We start from the raw sequence: 25,686 nt of genomic DNA on the forward strand, positions 1-25,686 counted from the left end.
TTCATAATTTATTCATTATATTGTTGTTAGAAATATTATATTTTATTTTAAAAAATGCCATTTATTTTTAATGGCATTTTATTAGATATAATTTCTTAAAGTAACCGTAAGGTAAGATTAAATAAATTATAGATTGTATCTAAATATAATCTCAGGTTTCAATACTCATCATTAGCTAAAAAAAAGTACTAACTCGCGGAACCCCTGTAGCTTTTCCCAGGTACCATAAGGTTCTGTGAAACACCATTTTGGAACCTCTGTCTTAGACATTGGACTTTAGGTTGCAGAAGCTGATTGTTACACTTAGGTGGTCAGCCCTGCTGTAAAAAGTACTTATCAGAACTCCTGTAAATCTTTACGGAATATTAGGGTTCCGTGAAACACCATTTGGGAACCTCTGTGGTAGACCATGGACTTTAGGGTGCTGAAGCTGAGTGTAAAGTACTAAGAAGTAATACCTGTGCTTTACAGCTTTAATTTCTTTTTTTCTTTTTTTTTTTTTTTAAAGGAAGAACCGAAACTGTCGAAGAAAGCTTTTCAGTTGTCGTTGCCATCTTTAAAATAACTGTATATCAAGCGAGTTAATTTTGTAAATGGAAAAAAAAATGGTAATGCAGTAGTAATTGTACTTTCCATAATACAAAGTTATTGTTTCGTACAAAGTTATTGTTTCGTCTTTAACTTTTGATAAAAATAATGTTTAAAGGTATAATTTTCATTGATTAAAACTCAATTAAATTGTAAATTATCGCCAAGATAAATCATTAATTTAATATAGTACTTTTTCGGTTATTGTTCATCAACCAAACCTTTTATTTGATGACAACTAATGGTTAGCTTAATTGAAAAAATTGCTGTAATAATTATTTTACAATCTTGGACTAAGTTGCAAAACTGATTATAACTACGTGGCACTATGTTTTCGCTGGCAGGCTTAAGAGCCACCTACTCTGTGTGAATTATTTGGTTTACTCAAGCCCGCAAATCAAATGTCTTAAGATTTGTCTAGGGGGGAAAACCGATTATTAATTTTACATTAGTATTAGTTTTGTTAGATAAAGTGTAGTTCGTTCACCAGGAGTTGACACTTGCTCCATCATCTCCTCGGACGAAGAGTTCATTTCAGAGAGGGAGTAAGAGGGAAAAACATCTCCACGCTTAAAATTGAGACAACCGTTAATGCACGCCAAACACTAACAGTGAATTCTTTTTAAGTCACTTACTTCGCTTTATCATCTGCTATTATACCTTTCGTTACTCTATCTAATAAAACATATTTTAAATTCAAAAACGGCTGTGTGCCCAGCAAAATGTTTTAAGAAGGACAAACTATTCACTCAAAAGAGAGAAATATCATCAGATTTATGAAATATTTAATGTTAAAAAAATGTACATAAAGATTGGGAAATAAATATTTTTGTCATACGATCGCCAAAATAACAACTTTTTTCAGGATTATTAACATCCTTCTCTCAAAAATAGCGAAATAGTATCGTCGCGTACCACGTGATGAAGGCGGAGCCAAGTGCCAACTCCTGGTCAACGAACTATCAAGACAAAAATGCTGTATAGAGAGGCGAAATATGTACCGAGGGGCTTCGCAGAAGGTAAAGCTTGACTAACCCTACCCCTGTAAACGGTACACGAAATATCAGTGCTCAAGAACATTGTCACTTTTTAAAAAAAATATTACAAAAAAGTTCATAATTACCTTGTCCAAAAAATAGTAGCAATCTCTAAACTGCTGCAAATAAAACTCTTCGCAATCAGAATCATCTCTGTCAATAGCAAGTGAAGATCTTCGTGCCAATAAACATTTCTCTATAATAGATTTTGAGGCACTGTGCAATAGTAACAACCTAGTTGAAATTAGTGAAACAGCATCAGACATTAAAGCTTCGATTTCTCTATTATGATCATCGGCGTGATTACTTTCCTCGAAAATTACATCGGGCACTATTGAATACAGATAAGAGATTGAAGACAGATATCCATCATTTGACATATTTTGCTCTGAATGATCAAATAATCTAGCTTCAACCATTTTTAAAGCTCCTTGGGTATCTAAAAACTCATCAGGAATTATCTTATTTGCATTTCTAAAAAAGCATTCAATATCACTTATAAAATATTTTAAGTATTCTTTTGAACTCTGGCTCTTGGGATTCAAGAAATTAACTGTATCAATACTAAAAAGAAGTGAAATAAGCTGCTGACGTGTTTCATTAGAGCTATTTCCAAGTGCTTTTAAGATCGTATCAATTAGAATATATTCAGGCTTATCTTTATGAATGATTTCTTTTAGCTCACAGATAATTGAATGAGCTTCTAACTCATCTTTGTTCAGGGAAATTTTGACGGGAGGGTGAAGAGAGATACAATCAGATTCTTGAGTGACTTCTTTAGCGTTTATGAGAATACCACAGAATTTATGGGCTCTGTGGCTTTCCTTGATAACTTCTAAGGTCCTCTGAAAGTTCTCCTTAAGTTGCACATGAGAAAAACATACCTATATAGAATAAAATTATAATTACGACCTGGTAATACTTGTCAATGAAAAGTTTAATGATATTTTTTGCCCTGAATTATCCGAGGAAGATTTATTGCATTAAAATAGCTGTAAAATTTAAACCAAAGTTACACCTTCAGAACATGAGAAAAACATAGTTATATAGAATAAAATTATAATTAAGACCTGGTAATACTTGTCAATGAAAAGTTTAATGATATTTTTTGCCCTGAATTATCTGAGGAAAATTTATTGCATTAAAATAGCTGTAAAATTTAAACCAAAGTTACACTTTCAGAACATGAGAAAAACATACCTATATAGAATAAAATTATAGTTAAGACCTGGTAATACTTGTCAATGAAAAGTTTAATGATATTTTTTGCCTCTAGGAGGATTTATTGCATTAAAATAGCTGTAAAACTTAAACCAAAGTTACACCTTCAGAACATGAGAAAAACATACCTATATAGAATAAAATTATAGTTAAGACCTGGTAATACTTGTCAATGAAAAGTTTAATGATATTTTTTGCCCTGTATTATCCGAGGAAGATTTATTGCAATAAAATAGCTGTAAAATTTAAACCAAAGTTACACATTCAGAACATGAGAAAAACATACCTATATAGAATAAAATTATAGTTAAGACCTGGTAATATTTCGTTATATATTTTATCGTTTATCCTCGTTTATATTTCGCTATTATAGTAATTAAATTATGAATAACGAGCATGAATTCTTGCTTTATGCGCCATTATATTTAAAAGTGTAATTATGTTAACTCCATTTATAAAACGCCATTACTAGTAGAAAGCGCCGTTACATTGAAGAAAACACTATAACACTGAATAGAGCCGTCACCTCCTACATCAGAAAGCCTCCACACGGTTTCTTATAAGTAGTCTGCGCAGAGTACTTAAAAAGCCAACCACTTGTGCGCATGAACCCAAATTCTACTTTAAAAATACTTGAGAGAAATTTATCATATATATTTTAGAACTGAATCTATAGTGGTTGACAAGTAAATAAAACAAACCAATTATATTCATAAATGAAACAAATTTTTAGACATATATTTGCTACCACTTTCTAATTTTTAATAGATTTCATATTAAATGGTTCTTTCTCTACTTGGTTTGCTTTCATAGTGGTCTGATCAGACTACCTACAAAAAACGGTGCGGAGGCTTTCAGTTATAGAAGGCGTTAATAGAGCACCGCACCTTTATGTTGAATTCCATTTTTTTTTTTCATATATCGAGATGGACCGGGAATTTTTTTCCTCCCTCTCTTCTATGTGCTTTAGGTTAGGTACATCTTGAGCAGATTCATTATCGTTACTAGGTTTACTAGTACAAAGATCCTAAATTACTTAACAGTAGAAATTTACTTACTCTGTTGTTCCAAATATGCCATTTAGGGAGAATTTGCAGAATGGCCTGACGATACATCGTATATAATTTCAGATAAATTTTCCACACAACTTTTTCACTAAACCAAGTACACACTAGTTTTCTAAATAGAAAAAAGATTTATTAGTAAGCAAACACTATGTAGAAATTACGAGACTTTATAGCCTTACTTTATTAATTTGTAAAGTAAACTCTCGATCAACCAGATTATCCCGAATGAGCTCAGAAAAAGTCGTTTATAAATAAAATTGCGGCAATTACAATTTACGCCTACCTTGAATTACATTATGACAAATTAAACGTGACGAATTGGCGCAGAAACAATTTAACTAATAATCTTTAAATGCATTTTAGACAAAGTATTTTTATCCGTTCCAATTAATCAAGAGAATTGTGTTAATAAAAGTGTAGGGAAGGTAGGGTTAGTCTGGTTGGTAGGGCACTGGACCTATGTCCAAGAGTTCGTGAGTTCGAACCCTGCCTGCCAAAAGTTTCCTTGTCTTCTGGATTGGTTCAAAATTACAAAGGCTACGGAGTTGAACAATAGTAGTCATAAACCCAAAATTTAGTCGACTGTTCAACATTATTAAATCTAACGTTACCATTAAAAAGCATTATTAAATCTTAAATTATATCTTATTTAAATTTCGTTGTGCAAAAATAAATTTTATTTTAAGCTCTTGAAAAAAAATACATTTTTGCTAAATTAAATTTTATGCAATTAACAATTAATTATCTTTTAAAAGTTAATTTACTAAAGTTTACTTGAATAAAATATCATTTTAGAACTAGATTCGGAGCTTGTTAAAAAAAATAAAATTAGTAATCATAAATCATTTTAAGAATCAATATAAAATCATCAATGCTACAATTAAAATATATCCCGAGTTGACTTTCAGCACTACTTCTTTATATGACTTTCGTTACATTAATCATTTACTTTTTCAAAGTAAAATCAGTAGATAAATTATTAAGATACATATAATTATACAAAAGATATATAAGGCAAAAATAATTTAATAATACCTGGAGTGGAAAGAATTAAAAAAAATATGCGCAAGTGGGGAAAAAATGTGCACGTGGAGGAAAACAAACTAACTAATTATCGCGTTTTCCATTACTTGTTAGATCAAATTTAGAAAAACATTATTATTCATTAAAATTTTGAATTACCTAGGCAATTATTGAGGAAGAATTTAAAAAAAATAAATTAAAGCAATTTACATTTTGGCGGCCCCTGAAATCGCCGGTGGATCCACCCCTCACGACCAACTGCGTGATCACGTACAGCTCTCGCTTCCGACTGCTAAGAAAAAGAGGGGAAAGGGGAATCTTCCATGCGCGCGATAGCGCAGGCGGCCTACTACAAATTGTTGATTGGTCTAACACGATGCTACGTCATGCTTTAGTTGTAACTGGTGTTCAACGCTTGCATACGTCAGAGGGGGAGAAGTTTCTCTAGAATGTAGAAGTTAATTATCCTCTCCAGGCAAAAATATTCCCTCACTCCATTACTAATATAATATAAAAAGTTTGTTCTTGATTACCACATATTATTTTAAGTCTGTGAGGTTTGGAAACTAGTGGAATATATGACCTGCCGATATAACATGAGCAAATTTATATCTGGCAATTAGATACTTCATGTAACAAATCAATGACGACAGTCGAACAGCGGCGCTGCCTCACAAATCCAGAGAGTATATAAAGACTTTACTTGTAGATGTTTATAGCTAATCTTTTGTTACTTAATTGCTAGCATGTTATCTTGTTATAAATATGTTATTTGTTGGTTTATTAAATACACTTTCTAAGTTATGATTTTTCATTGGTAGTCAAAGATGCACACAGTTTAACAGAAAGAGCGACGTCCCTTCTTATATATTTTTTCTGACATTTTAATTACTAATAGAAACATGGTTTTTTTACTTTTTAAATATATAAGAAACCGTCTAATAGTTAGGCCGCTATCTGGTAAAAAATAATATTGCTCTCTGATTTTTTTTTTTTTGTTTTGTTCACATGATATGTAATATGTTACCCGATGTACTAAAAACTGAACTCAGTGGCGCGACTGCCCATAGAGGAATATCTAACTCTTCTTCACGTCAAAAAGCAATAAACTATGGTATAGTATAATAGGAAAATTTGCCCATTTTAGTGAAATATATCAGGAATATTCTGGATGTGTTATTGATGCGGAAATAAGTTTTATAAGAGTTATTTTAACCCTAAATTAATTTTTTTATTTACTTTAAAACGTGAAAATATTAGCTGTAAAATCATGAATTTTTGCAGTCACGAATTCGAATGGTTCAAATTCGAATTTCTGCTTGTATAAATTGTAAAATATTTAAAAATTAAATACCATACAAATTTTTAAATAAGAAATTTCTTAAAATAATCGTATGCTCATAATTAAATAAAATATTGCATAACACAAAATTCAGAAAACCGCATTATACGTCAAAACATAAATGATCAAAGTCGATAGATAGACAATTGCAGTGTCTGCCTGAAAAATAAAAATTACGTTTCAGTTTATGTAGTGGTATTTAATTAGAACTTTTGCTAACGGTTGGTGTCATTCGTTTCTCTTTTTCTTTTTAAGAATTTATCTGTTCCTGATCTTTGATTTTAAATTATTTTGAAAAATAGTTCGTTAAAAAATATTTACATTGAGAAGGAACTACTATCCGAATATCTCCGAAAATATTAATTGTAAAAGGGCATTATTTTTTGACCTTTTTTTTTTAGAAATTTTTACACACTTTTTGTTTCCAGAAAACTGTCTGTCTACTTTTAGTTTTATAAACACATTTATATATAAATATACATACGTATACATATTACGTACGTAAACATATTACGTATCCATTCATGTGTATACATGCGTATAGATATACAAATATGAATGCGTATACATACGTATATGCATAAATACTTAAAATAAACTAACAGTTTTCTAAGAAGAAAACAATATATCCCCTTTACGCTACTCCTATGTGTTGAATAGAATGAGATATGTAACAGGAATCGAATAGAGGGTTTTAAGCACTTATTCATGCATTTTACATTGCTTAATCCTAATCGTATTTAATTATAAATATTGTTCCTAATGCATTTTTTCTCGCTTATTCTAATGGGCTAATATTTAAGATTTAAAATGTGTTTTTTATATAAAGTATATTTATTTAAAGGAAACTTCTTACAGCTTTAAAATCAATTATGCCATACATTTGAATTTTATCTCATGCAATTAAGCATGAAAAACTAGATCGAAAAATGTATCTTATGTCTTCAAATAGCCCCTATATAGCGAAGCAAAAAGTGTGAATAAGTACACGTCAAGAGTAGTTTTTTTTATACATGATTGAGAATTTTGAACTATTCGTTCTGTAGCTAAAGTAAACTTTGTAAGCAAAATAATTTTTATAAAAATTAAACTAAAACAAATATTAAATTCAGAATAAAGTAAAATATTCATCAATATATTATTACAAAATAGTTTAAAATTATCTCATGCATTATTTAATATTTATGTCATTTAATATATTAGAGAATAACTAAAACGATGAATTAAAATGCACAAACTAAAATAAGTAATTATTATAAAATTTATAGTTAAAATGATTTACGTTGCAAGAAATGTTAAGGAAAATATTTCATAAAAATACATAAAATAACTCTGCTAAAGAATTAAATATCTCATTAAAGCCCCCACTTTTTATAATAATCAGCGAATCTGAGTTATAATTGTTATAACTAGAACTTAATATAGCTAGACTATTATAAGTTCTAGCTAGAAATTTCTATATATTATAGCTAAAGAATTGATTTCAGATTTTTTTTATTCCCCTTCTAAAAATGTTTTTCACAAAGAATTCCTATCAAAAATCTCTAGGGATATTTTTAAAATTTTTGTCCATATTTGATATCAAAAAGATTTGCTATGGTCTAGAATTGAATGTATTTTAGTTGATTTCAAAACTATAAGTTTGGTATCCCAAAGTTACTTCACCCAAGCAAGGCCGGATTTACGTAAAAGCTAAATAAGCTGTAGCTTTGGGCCCCGAGATGACAAAGGCCCCCAGATCCCACTTTTTTTCTTCCTTTTTTTAAAGTTTTATTCGGAGCTGGGGCCCTATGAAGCCCATTATAATTTTTTTTTCTTTTTACATTTTCGGATGCTTTTCAAAATCTAATCGAAGTGTATAAAATAATTGTTGGCTATACACACTTTTTATGTAAATAAAAAGTAAGGTATTAATTTCTTACTCCTTATACTATTTCTAAATGAATTTGGTATACTTAGTTTAATTGCATTGTTTTATAAAAATAATTTATCTGTAATATTAATATTTAAAATAAGTGTAGAAGTCAAAGTGTGAAAAAATAGCCTTATTTCCATGATTGAATTTGACATTCAATGCTAAGGGCCATTTTTAGTATATATGTCTAAATAAATAGTGCGAAAGTTTTAGAACACAAAATAACTCACGGGGAAAAAATTACGCTTTTCGCAAAAAAGAAAAAGAAGAAAAAAAAAAACAATTTTGGTAACAAAACTAAAATATATGGTATTTAAATCATTCATTTGGTAATTTTTCTGTTCACAATGCAGCAGTTTATCGAAAATTCTGGTTTTTAAAATTATAGCTCTTATTACCACACATTTAATAAAAATGCAAAAGTCAAAAATAAAATGAACCGGATTAGTGATTATTATGCCATACTCTAAGAGAGCGGTTCCCAATTATTATTTAGGCTTCCCTCTACGGAACCCTAAATAATCATGTCAATTTATGTAGTAGAATTTATTAGATTTTCTGATTCGCACTGTCTTGAATGCCCGCCGTTTTATAACCCTAAACTTTGGCGATCAGCTGAAATGGGTGATTGTCAAACTAATTCTATCGCCAAGAGCTTGGATGCCCGATTTTTTTTGAGCGTGGTGAAAATGGCGAATACGTTTTATAGCTCAATAGTATAAGCAATTGTTAAGAATATCTTTTCATGAACTAATAAGATAGGTAAATTCCTATCCTTTAAAATGTCGTTCACCAGCCCCAGTGTATCTTTATGTCTTACGTGGAAGCGATGAAATTGCACGTTATGACCATAATTTGTAGGAAAAGAAATACCTACAAGAATATCTGTTATTAAAGATTTGTGCTGATGCTGGGTAAGTATAAGTGTCACATTGCTTGGCAAAATACTCCTTAGTGTAACTATTTCACTAACTAGTCATTTGTTGTTGCTACCTCACTGCATAACTCTATAATTAGTATGTTGTGTTGTTGCTTATCCTCATAGATCTTTAGTCAGATCAACTCAATAAAGTTGTTGACAGTCCCGCAGTGGATTGATCGTTAAGACACGGTTCCCAGCAGATCACCGAAGTCAAGCATCACTGGCTGCGGTCAGTGTGCGGGTGGGGGACCACTTGGATCAGTCTGCGTAGGGACCGAGGGTGTGCGGTATTGGTCCTCGTTAAACTGTTCTACCGTAAAGTGCTCGACTTCGCGTGCAGGTCGTCGGGCTACCGAAGCGGGGGTGCCATCCCCTCTGCAGAGGATCAAAATTGTGATGGCATGTCTTCGGATCATCCTCAGGGATGCTTCCCAGACCGTCGCCAATAGCCCATTGTGCAGCTCTAGTGCGACGTAAATGAACAACAACAACAAAGTTGTTGACAGGTATGTACCTCTGTAGTATGGTATACTACATATTAAGTAAAATCAATTGTTAATTCTAATTTAATTATCTAATTTAATTATCTAATCATCTTAATTTATTTAATCATCATCATTCATCTAATTTAATAATCATTTGTTAATTGTTAATTTGTTAATAATGTATTAAACGCTTAAATAATTGTAACTGTTAAATTTGTGATAAACTTTTAATTGTATGCTTTTTTTAATTTCTTCCTTTTACACTTGTAATTAATGTTATTTATTTATCAGTATTCAATAATTCTTTGCAATATATTTCATGTAATATTTAAGTTGTACGCCTCAATTTGTTTTGTAACCTTGGGAAAGTAATCTTTCTCTACATTTATGTTCTTCCTTTAAAAGAAGATTCCTCCTTTTGTTACTTGCTGACAGCAAGATGTATGTCCAGTCAGCAAACCCCTATTGTTGGAGGGAGAAGGAATTGGCACCAAGTCACCTTTCCCACGTTTCGGCTTGCATCAAATGCAAAGCGCCCCTTTTGATCTTATGATGGCGCCAAGAATGTTCCAGAACATTCCACAAAATTCTTTACCAGGTGTGTCACCACTTTAGACAACCCCGCTTCATGTTTGGCATGGAGCTTAACAATTAATTTCGCCAGTTGGCCAATATTTGCAGCTCTGTGATTTGCCCCTCTGATCCTTCTCCAGCCAACCAAGTGGTGATTCCCAAAAGTTTAATTTTTTTGGCGAGAGTTTTCTCCCCTATCTTCATAACGAAGATATAGTCAGAGTTGCTTTGTTTTCAACATTGCTGTATGTTTTTCTCTGTATTCGGCTGAAGCCGATTTATTTTTTGTTGGCATGTTTGCTAACATGTCCAGTTTTTTTTATAATGCCTTCAATTGTGAAATAAAAGTTACTTTGCATCTTAGAATATGTATCTGGTGAGTAATTTTACAGTATAAGTTGTTTTCTCTTCCTTTTTTTTCAGCATGCTCCTTTGTTGCGCTTACCTGAATAATTGCACCCACTTCCACTGTTAACCACTTATACCTTTTCGGCCTTTACATAATTAGTATCTAAATTTTATTTAATCTTAATTTGACTTAATGTTAGTCACCCCCCTTTTTGATTTAGCCACACCACATAATATTTGGTGCCGCGTTTGCAACAGTTGACATGCTGAGAACTCAATGATGCACCTCTTTTCATTCGATCATTGTACTTATGTTTATTTTATATTTATTTTAAATGTTTTTATTTGAGATGCATCATTGGTGAAAAGGAAATTTTTGAATAGTTTAGATTATGTCTCCATTTTTTTATGTTTTAAGTGTGCACTTTTATGATGGTGTTTTTTTATTTCATGTTTTTCATAAATTTATTTAGGGGTAGATAATTAAAATTTTTTATCTAAGCATTTTTTTAATTTTTGGTATTTGAATATTTTAATTATGCCAAGGACTAGGCAAGCAGACCCTCAGAGTGAGGTTATTCCAACTTCAAGAGAATATCACTTTAATATTGACCCATTTTATGGGGATCCCAGTACTTTAAACTGGTTTTTGTCCCAAGTAAGGGAACTTAAGGCACTTAACAAATGGAATAATCAGGCAGCCCTTATTTTCCTTAAGTCCAAATTAAAGGGTTCTGCACTTACCTTTTTTGCAACTTCTCCTAGTTGCCTAAGCCTCAATTCTTTTGAGGAAGCAGTAAAAATCCTTCAAAATTTCTTTTGTGCAACAAAAAATGAGGCCTCAGCTATTGCTGAATTTAATGATCTAAACATGTTTCATAATGAAACGATAAGAAATTTTGCCCATAGACTTGAGTCAGCAGCCCATCAGGCATATGCTTTTATTAATGATGCAGCCGCATTAAATAAAATTAAGTCAATTCAATTCTTAAATGCTATATCTCCTAGCATAAAGACTCAACTAGCCTTTGAGGATCCTTCAGATTTCATGGCAATTGTAAATAAGGCAGAAATAATATCTTCCTGCTCTGCACCACATACTAATGCTGCAGTTAATTTTGTTAATAAAACCCAAAATATGGACCAATGCTCTGAAATCGAAATGCTGAAGGATCAAATTAAACAATTAACTACTATTGTTCAAGAGGCAGTCAATTTATGTCCTTTATGTAAATCTCCTGACCATTGTCTAAAAAATTGTCCTCAATTCACAACATCTAATGTGAGAACCCAAAATAACAATGCTAGACAACAAATTGTATGTCATTTTTGTGGGAGAAATGGTCATATTATGGCTCGATGTTACCAGTACTTGAACTTGCAGGGTTCTAGGCAAAATCCTAATAGAAATACTGGTTCAAGTAATAACCGAAGACCACAAAATCAAGGTCGTCCCAATTTAAACTAGTGTCGGGACCACATTGTAGGCAAACTGTGGTCCCTTTTCAAACTAAACGAACCCCTGTTTCTGATCAGTCTGATCAACCTTCTGAGTATTTAAATCACACTATGGGTGATGGTAAAACAAAAATATCTGAATTCTTAAATCCAATGTCTAATGAGACAACCTTGTTTAATTTATTTAGTGAAAACAAATGTAATTTACCACTTATTGATATAATGTTTGGTGATAAAAAGTTCACCTTTTTAATTGATTCTGGTGCTTCTATTTCATTAATGCCTAAAGATATTTTTGACCAAATTAAATTAGTAACTAAAGTTAAATATTTATCTAGAAATGTTAAAATTTCTACCTTAAACTCTGAACTTAATTTTTTATCATGTGCTCAAATTTCCTTTAAAATCAGTAATAGTCAGTTTAAGCATCATTTTTTTGTATCTAAATTTAATACCTCTCATTTTCAAGGTATCATTGGATATGATATAATATCCAAATATAACATAATTATAGATTCTAAGAATAATGAATTGATTTTTGACTCTTTTAAATTACCTTTTGCTTTACCTTTGTCTGAACAGAAAAATGTTCAAAATATAATATCACATGTTCATTTAACTAATAAGGTTGTTATTGATCCTAATGAAAGTGTTTTCATCAATGTCTCTACTGATAATGACAAATTTTTAAATAATGACATTTTGTTTACTCCCCTTATTAATCATAATGATTTATTGATGCATCCAAGTGTTCATAATTTAACCCAAAATTCATTTCATGTATTAATATATAACAAAAGTGCATCACCGATTCATTTAAATAAGTCTTGCAAAATTGGATCAATTTCTAGTGATTTTGATGTTAAAAATAATCTTGATAACCAAAATGTCAATAATGAGTATGTAAATTTGATTCAAGCTTCACCTGAAATGCTTGAAAGACGAAAATTAGAGTTGTCTATTAATGATTTTTACCTTGATAATTTAAATGAATCTCAAAAACATGTTATTGCTGATATTTTATTAAATAATTATGCTTGTTTTTCAAAATCTGTTGCCACTCTTGGCTGTACCGATTTAGTCGAACCCAGTATTAAGTTAAAATCCAATAACCCTATTAAAACCTTACCTTATGATATACCACAAGCTTTACAGGATATTGTAAAAAATGAACTCACTGAGTTAATGAATGCTAATATTATTGAAAGAAATTATTATAGATAGTTATTGAAATTATATTATTATTGAAAGTTAATGAAGACTTGCTTTAGACTTTAGGTTACTTAATTCCATAATAGAAAATTCAACGTACCCTCTTCCCAAGATTTCGACTCTAATTAACAATATTTCTCAATTTCAATATTATTCAAAAGTAGATTTTAAAAGTGCTTATAATCAAATAATGGTACCTGATGAACTTCAGGAGGTGTTAACATTTACTACACCCTTTGGTACATATTCTAACAAACGACTACCTTTTGGTCTCAAAACTAGTGCCAGTACCTTTCAAGCTTTCGTTGACAAAATTATTGATGAGTTAAAAGCACATGGAATTGAGCATATTTATGCCTACCAAGATGATTTTATCATCTGTGCCAATGAATTTGATGACATGATGGTTAAAGTTAAAGCTGTGTTAAACATTTTAAGTAAATATAATGTAACTCTTACTCCCTCTAAATGTAGATTTTTTGAACAAGAAATAGATTATTTAGGTTTTCGTATTGCCAAAATCATAATTTCACCTGTTGAATTTAATATTGCTAAAATCACTAATTTTGCTGCTCCAAAAACAGTAAAACAAGTTAAACGATTTCTAGGTTTATGCGGATTTTATCGCTCATTGATACCCAACTTTGCAGAATTAACTGGTGTTTTAACTGATCTTACGAAGAAGAATATTTCATTTAAATGGACCCAACAGCATCAAGATGCATTTAAATCCTTACAGGATATTTTTTTTAACAAGCCCTTTGTCAAATTACCTGACTTTTCTAAGAAATTCTTTTTAAACACTGATGCAAGTAAAATGGCAGTTTCTGCTGTGTTATTACAAGAATATGAGGATGATTTTCATCCAGTAGGTTATTTTAGCAAATCATTAAATAAGGGTGAGAAAAATTATCCTGCTATAAAGTTGGAGTTGCTCGCCATTGTTAAGGGTATAACAGCATTCAAGTACTATTTATACAACAAATCATTCACAGTTTTATCTGATTCTAAACCCCTTAAATACTACAAAAAATCTACTTCACCTGCTGACATTATAACGCGTTGGCTTCTTTTATTAAGTGAGTACACCTTTGATTTTAAATATGTACCCGGTTCTTGTAATGTTCTAGCTGACTATTTTAGTCGATGCCAAAATCCTGATTTAAGAGAAGACTGTAATTTTAATGATTTTGATAATACTGAATCTTTAATTGTACCTTTTTCTGATCCTAAAAATAATGAGTTAGTGTGTGTTACTCAAACTGACCCTAAATTTGAAATATCTAATGAAACCTTTAAGGACAATCAAACCAAAGATCAAGAACTTAATGATATCATTACTAAATTAAATGATAATAACTTAAACACTAAAATTATTGATAAATATTTTATATCCCCTGATACTAAGCTACTCATGTTTCATAAAGAGTATAATAAGAATGATTATGCTGATTTAATAGTTGTGCCCAAGTCTCTCAGACCTAAGGTTTTGGAAATTACTCATGTATCTCATACAGGTGTCAAGAAAACTTTTGAGTTATTGTCGAAAAGATTTTATTGGAAAGGCTACTATGCTGACACGTTAAACTATGTGTTATCTTGTGATGCATGTATTCGCATCAAACATTATTCTGTCAAACCAGCCCCCTTAAAAAATGTGTACCTACCTACTCGCCCTGGGGATTTTATTAGTATTGATATTGTTGGACCTATTAAAGATACTGGGCATGTGTTAACTGTTATTGATCACTTCAGTAAGTTTACTGTATTATATCACTTAAGGAACTTAACTGCTAATACTATGGTCCAACATTTGTTAAATTATATGTCATTGTTTGGTAGAGTTACCATGATTTTAAGTGATCTTGGAACTCAATTTAATTGTGAAGTGTTTCATACTATAAATTCTGAACTAGGTATTAAGGTAATACATACCACTTCAGGACACCCTCAACTGAACTCAGTTTCAGAAAGAATAAACACTTCCTTAAAATCCTCATTGATTGCCTTGCGAGAACAAGGAATTTCTATTCAATCTGCCCACTTAATTCACCAACAAATCTATAATAGTGCTATTCATCCTGCCACAGGATATAGCCCTAACATGCTTCATTTTGGTCGTGAAATGAGTATTTTCTTTGACACATACCAAAATTCTAACAATAAACTTATAAGTTTAGACCAAGCTTCTTATGTTTCTCAGGTTTTAAATGATCTAAATAATTATTATAGTAATGCTTATACTTCTTTAAGGCAGAATCAGACTGATCAAAACAGTAAGTTTGAAAGGAAAGCTAAACTTCGTAAATTCGAAGTAAATGATATTGTGTATTTGAAATCCAAAGATTCTTTTAATCCCAAATTCAATGGTCCATACACCATCATTACAAAACATAATGATGTTGATTTTAGTATCCAATTTTTATCTAATCCTAATGCTCCTGTGTTTAAAATTCATGCAAACCGTCTAAGGTTAGCCCCACATAGAAAAACATCTCTATGTGCTACCAGTAATAAATTGCCTCAACAAAATACTAGATATTTTCTTCGTTCACATGTTTAATTCAAATAACTGTTTGTGTGATTTTGCTAATGTTTTGCTTGCAAACCCCCATAAAATTTTGGGATGTCTCTGCTACGCTGGCGTACATGTGACATCTTATCAGGCCTGACAAGATTTTTTTTGGGAATGTTGTGATCGAAACGTTTGTGTCAGAATCATTAATTAATTAATCACTTTCTTGTTTAATTTTTTATCAACTCAGAGCAATTCTTTTTACCTATTTTCTTAGTTTGTTTTCACTCAACTATTCATGTAAACATTTTGTGACTTAAGTGACTTAAATTATTACTTTGGATTTTTTCGAATACAATTAGGTTTTCCTTGTTTATTTTGGAATGTGGTACTATACAAATAACCTTTAATGCAATTTAAATACTGCATTTAATTTTAGGTAATGGATTTATCCCAATCTTCTATGTGTCATTTTTATATGCATTTTCATGCAATCTTTTTTGGAGACATGTTCTAAACCTTGTTGGTCTAACACAAAGTCTAAATTTTTTATTGTACATTATTCTCATTTTTTGTTTATACTTACTTGTATATAAGTATTGTTTTTATGCATATATCTTTGTTTGAGCTAATATAAATTGTTTTCAATATTTGTATGAACATATGAGTCAGAACTTACTACAACAACACAAACTGTACTGCTCGGCTCTGTCTTCTGGTGCTACCTTGAACTGTCTTCATCCCTGATGTCTGTACCCCTCATCTGGACTTTTGCTAGTTGTCGTTGCCAGACTTTATCTGGAAGTGGTCAGTGTATCTGCTACCTCGAACTGTCTTCGTCCCTGATGTCTATATCCCGTATCTGGAGATGTCTGATGTGTGTATTGTCTACTATCGGCTCCTGAGGCATGATCCTGCCGTCTTATACTGAGGTAATCTTGGCCTCTTATTTAATGACAATGTTTCTTCGTTCACGGTGTCTCATATCGTGCTCCAACTGGTTTCATTGAACTGTGTGGTTTCGTCAAATTAGTAGCAACTCAATGTCGGTGTTTCATAGTTCACCGTGCATTATATATTATGTCCTTCTGGATTCACTGAACTGTGTTATTTCGTCAAATTAATGGCAGCTAAGTGGTTGGATGTGTTGTTTGAGATCAAGGTGCACAGCTACAAGAGCAGTACATATTTTTATCTGTCTTACTTGATTAGTTCTTCTTGACATGGACTCCCTCCCGAATTGTGACTTTTCACGAATTTCATTCTCAAGCACTAATACTTTTGCTTTTCAGATGAATTTTGTAAACCTTTTTCCTTTTTTGTGTATATAATTTTTTTTTAGACTTTGTGTTGCCATTATTCATTGAAAACAACTTAACATCTCACCAAGTTTTTTTTTTTCAGTGTAGTGTATTTGTGTGTTGTCAATTAAGTATTTATTCAAGTTTTTTTTTTTGATTTTTGTTGGATGCAAATTTTTACCTTTTTCCCAGCTTCTGATTTTTGTCTTCCCATTATTGCATTGGATATATTAATTGTTTTGGCATTTGTTTATTTTCAGATCCTGCTGTCCTGAATTTAGTTTTTTTACAAAAAGGCTTCACCTTTTTTTCTGTATCTGGGGGGAATATATGTAGTATGGTATACTACATATTAAGTAAAATCAATTGTTAATTCTAATTTAATTATCTAATTTAATTATCTAATCATCTTAATTTATTTAATCATCATCATTCATCTAATTTAATAATCATTTGTTAATTGTTAATTTGTTAATAATGTATTAAACGCTTAAATAATTGTAACTGTTAAATTTGTGATAAACTTTTAATTGTATGCTTTTTTTAATTTCTTCCTTTTACACTTGTAATTAATGTTATTTATTTATCAGTATTCAATAATTCTTTGCAATATATTTCATGTAATATTTAAGTTGTACGCCTCAATTTGTTTTGTAACCTTGGGAAAGTAATCTTTCTCTACATTTATGTTCTTCCTTTAAAAGAAGATTCCTCCTTTTGTTACTTGCTGACAGCAAGATGTATGTCCAGTCAGCAAACCCCTATTGTTGGAGGGAGAAGGAATTGGCACCAAGTCACCTTTCCCACGTTTCGGCTTGCATCAAATGCAAAGCGCCCCTTTTGATCTTATGATGGCGCCAAGAATGTTCCAGAACATTCCACAAAATTCTTTACCAGGTGTGTCACCACTTTAGACAACCCCGCTTCATGTTTGGCATGGAGCTTAACAATTAATTTCGCCAGTTGGCCAATATTTGCAGCTCTGTGATTTGCCCCTCTGATCCTTCTCCAGCCAACCAAGTGGTTATTCCCAAAAGTTTAATTTTTTTGGCAAGAGTTTTCTCCCCTATCTTCATAACGAAGATATAGTCAGAGTTGCTTTGTTTTCAACATTGCTGTATGTTTTTCTCTGTATTCGGCTGAAGCCGATTTATTTTTTGTTGGCATGTTTGCTAACATGTCCAGTTTTTTTTATAATGCCTTCAATTGTGAAATAAAAGTTACTTTGCATCTTAGAATATGTATCTGGTGAGTAATTTTACAGTATAAGTTGTTTTCTCTTCCTTTTTTTTCAGCATGCTCCTTTGTTGCGCTTACCTGAATAATTGCACCCACTTCCACTGTTAACCACTTATACCTTTTCGGCCTTTACATAATTAGTATCTAAATTTTATTTAATCTTAATTTGACTTAATGTTAGTCACCCCCCTTTTTGATTTAGCCACACCACAACCTCCTACATATTTTTTATTTGTACAGTCCGCAAAAAAATAAAGATATCACCCTGAATAACTTTCGTTCTAATGATCGGACTTTCACGAACTAAAAGTCAATCTTAATGGTTCCCGGGGGTGACTTCAAATATACTAATTAATTAGTGCTAACTATTAATTAAGTTACGAAATCAGACACAAAAACGTACTTTCTCTGAATAAACATACATTTTTTTTTACATATTTGGAATCTAGACACTTGAATTAGGGGGGGGGGGTAGACAAAATTTTGAAAAAATTGGGTCATAAATTGGGTAGCAATAAAGGTTTATATATTTGGCGATAGTTCAGAAAACCGCCAAAAAAAGTCGCCAGCGCAAATGAATATTTTAAGATAACCCATTGACTAATTCAGAAACTTAATGCTTAAATTTACTAGGTTGCTAGGCAACCTAGTAAAAGAACTCTGTAAAAAAAAATGAAATAATGTTCATTAATTTCATAATGTAATTGCTGGGAGAGGTTTAATTAATTGTTAATAGAAAATATCTCGAAGTTTCTAGGCAATAGACAATTTTTAAGCTGATTTCTGTCCAAAAAGCAAAAAAAAAAATTTTTAAATCTCCTTTGAAAAGAAAATTTCAATTGATTTATAAATTATTTATGATTTTTTAAGCTTTTAGAATTTAAATACATGAACTTTTTATCTGATATTATTTAGATATGCTGTTTTTGCTATATTTATTGTAGGATTTCTTACTAAAATCAAATTGACATAACTTATTATAGCTATATACAAAATTTTAGTGAAAATCATTTTTACAGATTTCTGTCCGGGGCGTTTGGATTTTATCTATATTTCATTAGTTAATCACAATTGTTAGGATATAGCTTATCTATATACATGAGGATATAGTTATCGCGACTCTCTCACGGCCTGTCAATATCCGTTAATATATAGCGATATAGTTTTAAATTCGACACCTAGTTTTAAAATTAAGTAAGTTTTTATCATTATTATAATATCAAATAAGAAAATTACAGTACTTATAGCCGTAATAAATTAATTACGTAATAGTGTCCTTCATTAAAAGCAAATGACGGAAAACTATACGAATTCTAATACGAATAACAAAACTAATGTCAGTTGTTTCTATTATTTATAACATTATTATTTTCTAATATTTACTTAAATCACACTTACATTACTCCGGTTTTATAAAAATATTTTTGTATAACTTTAAATTACTTGTTGAATATTTACGTTTCGAGGATTTTTGAAAACTTATGATTATATGCGTATATAGTTAAAATTGTTACTGTTTGCGATATAAAATTGATTTTTGAAAGAAAAAAACCGATATTAACTTTAAGAACTTAACAATTTAAAAAAAATAATAATCCTTTTCTGTAGAATACTTTAACTTTTTTTTTTAATAATTCATTGAGTTAATGTAGTATGATATTCAAATAGCGTTTATTTTACTTTGTAGATATGTGAAATATGTGGAAAAATATTCACGCATAAAAAGAATATGGTTCAACGTTTGAAAATTCACTCAAATGAAAAAGACTTTAAATGTCGTTTATGTGATAAGGTGATTAATCGAAAGTGTAACTTGAATAGACATTTAAAAACTCATGAAAAATCGAGAAACTTTTGAATGTGAAGAATGTAAAAAGACCTTTTTCGAAATGATAATTTAAAGAGACACTTACTGACTCATTTAGTTTCGCATAAGCTTAATTTGTGTAGTGAATTTTTAAGTTAAAATCTGATTTACTCAATCATATCCGATCCATTCACACACCATCTTGTTCAAGAAAAAAGAAATATAGATCATTCCACAAATACAATAAAAAGATGAACAAAAATTGTGAAAATGCAATGGAAGTATTTCAGAAAGAGACAACGAGAATTAGGAAACTATGAAGTTGTGATCCAGTCCCACATATCTCAAGCTTTTTGGAAAGTTTTTTCGGCTAATTCATAGAGATGGGAGTCAGGATGGAGGATGAACGTTGTAGAAAGTAGTATTTTATGGGTCCTTGTCCCGCACTCTGAATAGTTGTTCATAGAGCCAACGGATTCTCCTGCCTTCATGATTCAAAATTAATGTTAAAATGATTTTATAGAAAATATTTATTGATCTAACTTAAAGTAATCATCTTAAAATCTTAACGAACTAGGAAACAATGTAACATTTTTATTTCTTTTTAACAAAATTTTCTATTTTTTCAGAAAATATGTATGTTTTTGCAAAAAATTTTCTCTTTTAGGAAAAATTTTTTAACTTTTTGTTAAAAATTTGCTAGTTTTATAAAAATATTTCAAACTTTTTCACAAAATTTTCTATCTTTTAAGAAAATATTTACGTTTTGACAAAAAATTTATATCTTTTAAGAAAAAATTTTAACTTTTTGTTAAAAATTTGCTAGTTTTATAAAAATATTTCAAACTTTTTAACAAAATTTTCTATTTCATGAGAAAATATTCATGTTTTTACAAAGAATTTTGTCTTTTAAGAAAATATTTTAACCTTTTGTTAAACATTTTCTATCTTTTAAGAAAATATTCATGTTTTTACAAAAAATTTTGTCTTTTAAGAAAATATTTTTACTTTTTGTTAAACATTTTCTATCTTTTAAGAAAATATTTATGTTTTTGCAAAACAATTTCTATCTTTTAAACATTTTTTAAACTTTTTTAACAAAATTTGCTAGTTTCATAAAAATATTTTTAACTTTTTTAACAAAATTTTCTATCTTTTAAGAAAAATATATATGTTTTTACAAAAAATCTTCTCTTATAAGAATATTTTAACTTTTTGTTAAAAATTTGCTAGTTTTATAAAAATATTTAAGTTTTTGCTAAAATCTCCTACTTTTTCAGAGAATTTTATATATTTTTCTGAAACTTTTTGTATTAATTATTAAAGAGTGTAATTTTTTCTTGATAATATAAACTTTTTCACTTGTGAAAATGATCAATAAAGACAAAATATATTTTAATAAAATAACATTTCATTCAAAGTTTCATCCAACCACTTCTGCGAGCATGCATCATATGTTTCTTAACAATTTTCTGAGAAATAGTTGTATTCCCACGTTCTATGACAAGTATGAAGCACTATGTTACACTTTATATTATAACTAATTGATAAAACGTGAATAAACCCCAAACGTCCTGGACAGACATTATCTTTGTAAAATTTTGTGAGGAATAGATATCATGTTCAAGTTCTGTAATCAGTATCATTTAAATATATACTTTCAAATAGAAAGGCTATAGATAGTTTTACACTTACTAGTATTTTCAAAATAAAGTAAGTTATTTGCATTATTATAATATTAAATAAAAATAAAATGAATATGTTTTGAACATAAATGAATTTATAGCGGCAAAAATTCATTTTATGTGTGTCTTAGATTTAGATTAATTCATTTGTAATTTTAAAGAAATATAATATATAATTGATAATATTATGTAAATATGTCATTATTCATTTTCTAATAGAAAATAAAATTAATTCAAATATTTTTTTCATGAGATTGAAAAATAAGTACTTTAATATAATAATTAAACTATATTAGTTGATAAAATTATAAGTTTTAAGATGAAAAAAGTTTATTAATGTATTTAAAAATATGTTTGAATAAACACCGTTGATATATTGTTATATATTGGTTTTTAATTAGATAATAATTTTTTTCATAAATGATTTTATAGAAAATTAATAAAATTTATATTTCTTAAATATCTATATTAATACGTGTTGGAGCTCTTGCAAAACTAAAAATTAGGAGAAATCAAAGGCATCTGTCCAGTTTTCAACTAACAACCATTTATTGCTAATATCATATTCATTTTTTCATCATTAGTGTGATTGCATAATAGATTAATTAAATCATAGATTATAGTTTTGTAAAAATATTTCAAAATTTTTATTAACATTTTCCAGTTTTCAGAAAATATTTTTTATTATTGTAAAAAATTTCTAACATTTGAGAAAATATTTCTTATTTTTATGAAATTTTTCTATCTTTTAGTAAAATATATTTGCTTTCTGTAAAAAATATCTTAGTTTTGTAAAAATATTTCAAACTTTTTATTAACATTTTCCAATTTTCAGAAAATATTTTTATTATTCAGGAAAACTTTCTAATATTTTTATTTTTGTAAAAATAATATCCAACTTTTAAGAAAATAATTTTATTTTTGTAAAAATTTTCTAGTTTTTCAAAGAAAGTTTTTTATATTTTCTAGTTTTTTTTCAGAAAATTCTATATATTGTTCTGAAACTTTTTTTGTATTAATTATTAAAGGGTGTACTTTCTTACTGAATAGGCTAATAATAGGTAATATTGAATAGTTTAATAATAATTACAGTCATTTATATCAACTATACATATATCAAAAAATAACTAAGCTTCTAACATTTTAAGTATAGATGACACCATTAGAAGATATATAATTTGATAACATTTATTTTATTAAAACCTTAAGTTTTTCCTCTGATCTCTGTACATTCACAGGATACTGGCTAACAAAAACCAAGCCCACTACTTGTCGTCGGACTAAGCGTAGGAGGTTTTCGTGGTTTTCCTCTTCATATAACATGGGTACTCACAAAGTCCACTTCGAAGACATGCATTGTCTCAAGATCTATGAGTTCCCTTGTCTTCTGGGTTCAAAAATGACAAGGCTATATTGATAGCCGTAAATCCAAGCTAAGATGATAAAATAAAATCTTATAAAATAATATTCATTGATTTAAAATTAATATGCCTTTAAGTCTAATACTTTTAATATTCACAGTAGACATACTTAATAAATACAATTTTTATTTTTAATATTAAATCAATTTATTTAAAATGTATTAATTAATATTGATTAGGTTAATAATAATTAAAGTCTATTATATCATCTATATTTATATTGAAAATAACTAAAATTAAGAGTTTTTAATATATTTTCTTTTTAATATTTAAGTATAGATGGAGCCATTAGAATGAAAAGCATGTGCATGATATCATTTATTTATTATGTAATAATTAACACGTGTATGGCCAGTACCGTTGCCATCCAGAGAAAGTTATAATAACATTAAGAGGGGCAGAAATAATTATTTAATAACTGTCAAAGGTTAAGTGAAAAATATATCGATGAAACTGTAGGATGATATCAATATCAAATTCTTTTTTCATTTATACACGTGTTCAGAATACAAAAGTTTAACTTAGTAACACATATCTAACCAAGCATTCGTGGGTCAGTGGTTATGATATCCAACTACTGACCCACGAAGGCTTTTTGATTGGCGTGAGTTCGATCCTCAGCCTTAATTACATTTAATAAATAATATTAAAACAGATTTATATATTAAAATATATTTAAAGTTATTTTATTCCCACATAGACGGCGCCACTAGAGCAAAAGTATGATATTATTTATTTATTATGTAATAAAATATGACGTCATAACTTCATAATATACAATATCTCCCCAAATAACAAAGTTTCTAAGTGTTACCATCCTTAAAAATTAATATTAAAAATAATAAGTGTTGCCACCCTCAATAAACTAATAAATTAAGTGTTGCCACCCTCAATAAACTAATAAATTAAATAATATTTAAAAAACAAAACTAAATTAAAAACAGAAACCGAAACTAAAAATATGGCTTAAGAAAAAAAGAAATAAGCTCCCCATGACGCTGCAGACGAAGTTTCAGGCGGGCAGAAATAAGCAAGCGGGCAGAAATAAGCAAGCGGGCAGAAATAAGCAACTTCCGGTTGTAGACGGGCAGAAATAAGCAACTTTCGGTTTGTGGGTGGGCAGAAATAAGCAACTCCCGGTTGGGCAGAGATTAGCAACTCCCGGTTGGGCAGAAATAAGCAACTTCCGGTTGGGGCAGAAATAAGCTCCGGTTGACTATGACGTCACTTCCGTCCCTTAGATCGCGGTGCCTACTACTAATGAACATATTGCGATTCAAAGAGAGCGATCATCATTGCGCACTAACCTCCTTTATTTTAGAGAAATCTGGCAGTTTTGCTATGTACAGTTAATTTTTTCCATCATTTCAGTTTTTTTATGTTACTTTTTTCTTCAATAGGAAATGATTATACAAGAATAAAGAACTATTGTCACTCAACGAATCGATTTAAAATAATATATATTAAGTAACTGTTTCAAATTCAAAAGCAGTATTAATAGTTATTCACATTATTTTTAAATCGCTTGTTCAACGAAAAATATATTACATTTCTGAGATTGCAGTAAGCATTGCGCACAAACTTCCTTTATTTCAGAGAAATATGGCAGTAACAGTATGTATATTAAACATATTTTATCATTTCAGCTATTTTTTGATTCTTTATTCTTCAATAGAACATAATTATACAACAAAAAAAATAAATAAATAAAAACTAGTATTCAATTAAAATAATGAACAGTAAATATCTTTAAAACTCTTCAGTTATATTAATAATTAAAGTCACATCATACAAAAAAATAAATAAATTAAAAAAACTATATATGCACTATCTTTTATGATATGTTCGCGATATAGTATGCGTAATGTAAAAGAAAAGCAATGACATTGAAACAGGAAACATTTCTTTTAAAATCTCTACTTGACCCCTTAAGACTTGCCTCACTTCCCCCACGCGTCTGTCGTACGCCGACTAATGAGGGAGGGCTTTTGCCACCTAGTTTTCAAGTGGTTTATTTAGTGAGCGCAAAAATCTGAAATTTCATGCCCTGTCTAATTGGACAGATTTATTACTGTCTCTAGGCTTTATAGAACTATTTCTTAACTTAGAAATAGATTCGCAGTTGCACAAAGATATTATTTAGTCTTACTCAATTAAATCATTTTATTTTGATATTGAACACAATAAGATTATATTACTTCACCATTTATGTCTTTTAAAATCACATTAAAAGGTGAATTTTATTAAACATGATTTTAACATTCATATCGCTTGATTGTTATCGTTAAAAAAATTTAAAAATGATGTTAAAATAAATTGAGACTATCATTTAACAAACATTGAAGATGTTTGTTAATTAAGCTCTTAGAAAAACAGTTGTTTACTCATTTATTTTTTTTTTAAAGGGAAAATATTTATTTTCAGGAAATATTTGCTAGGCAAAAGTATTAATGTTTCATTATGCTATAAAATTTAACTACGTCAACTTCTCTCAATAGAGTAAAAATCTAAAACACATTATAAATTA

General features: G+C 29.5%; 1 protein-coding gene across 3 annotated transcripts in view; it reads right to left on the reverse strand.

Annotated features, from left to right (window-relative positions):
* Nucleotides 1-25,686, reverse strand: part of LOC107441844 (uncharacterized) — a 47,357-nt gene that overhangs the window by 15,995 nt on the left and 5,676 nt on the right. Inside the window, exons 1-3 of one of the 3 annotated variants that reach the window (XM_087167596.1) lie at nt 5,096-5,356; nt 3,905-4,025; nt 1,712-2,509 (exon numbers count right to left, since the gene is read on the reverse strand). In XM_087167596.1, coding sequence (XP_087023722.1) covers nt 1,712-2,509; nt 3,905-3,961 — 855 coding nt within the window. In that variant the 5' untranslated portion in view covers nt 3,962-4,025; nt 5,096-5,356. Of the gene's footprint in view, nt 1-1,711; nt 2,510-3,904; nt 4,026-5,095; nt 5,357-25,686 lie in introns of those variants that run through there. The other 2 variants (XM_087167594.1, XM_087167595.1) reach the window with 2 other exon arrangements.

This window comes from Parasteatoda tepidariorum, chromosome 7 (genome assembly GCF_982258835.1).
Source record: "Parasteatoda tepidariorum strain Cologne lab strain chromosome 7, Ptep-v5.0, whole genome shotgun sequence".
NCBI classification, from domain to species: Eukaryota; Metazoa; Arthropoda; class Arachnida; order Araneae; family Theridiidae; genus Parasteatoda; species Parasteatoda tepidariorum.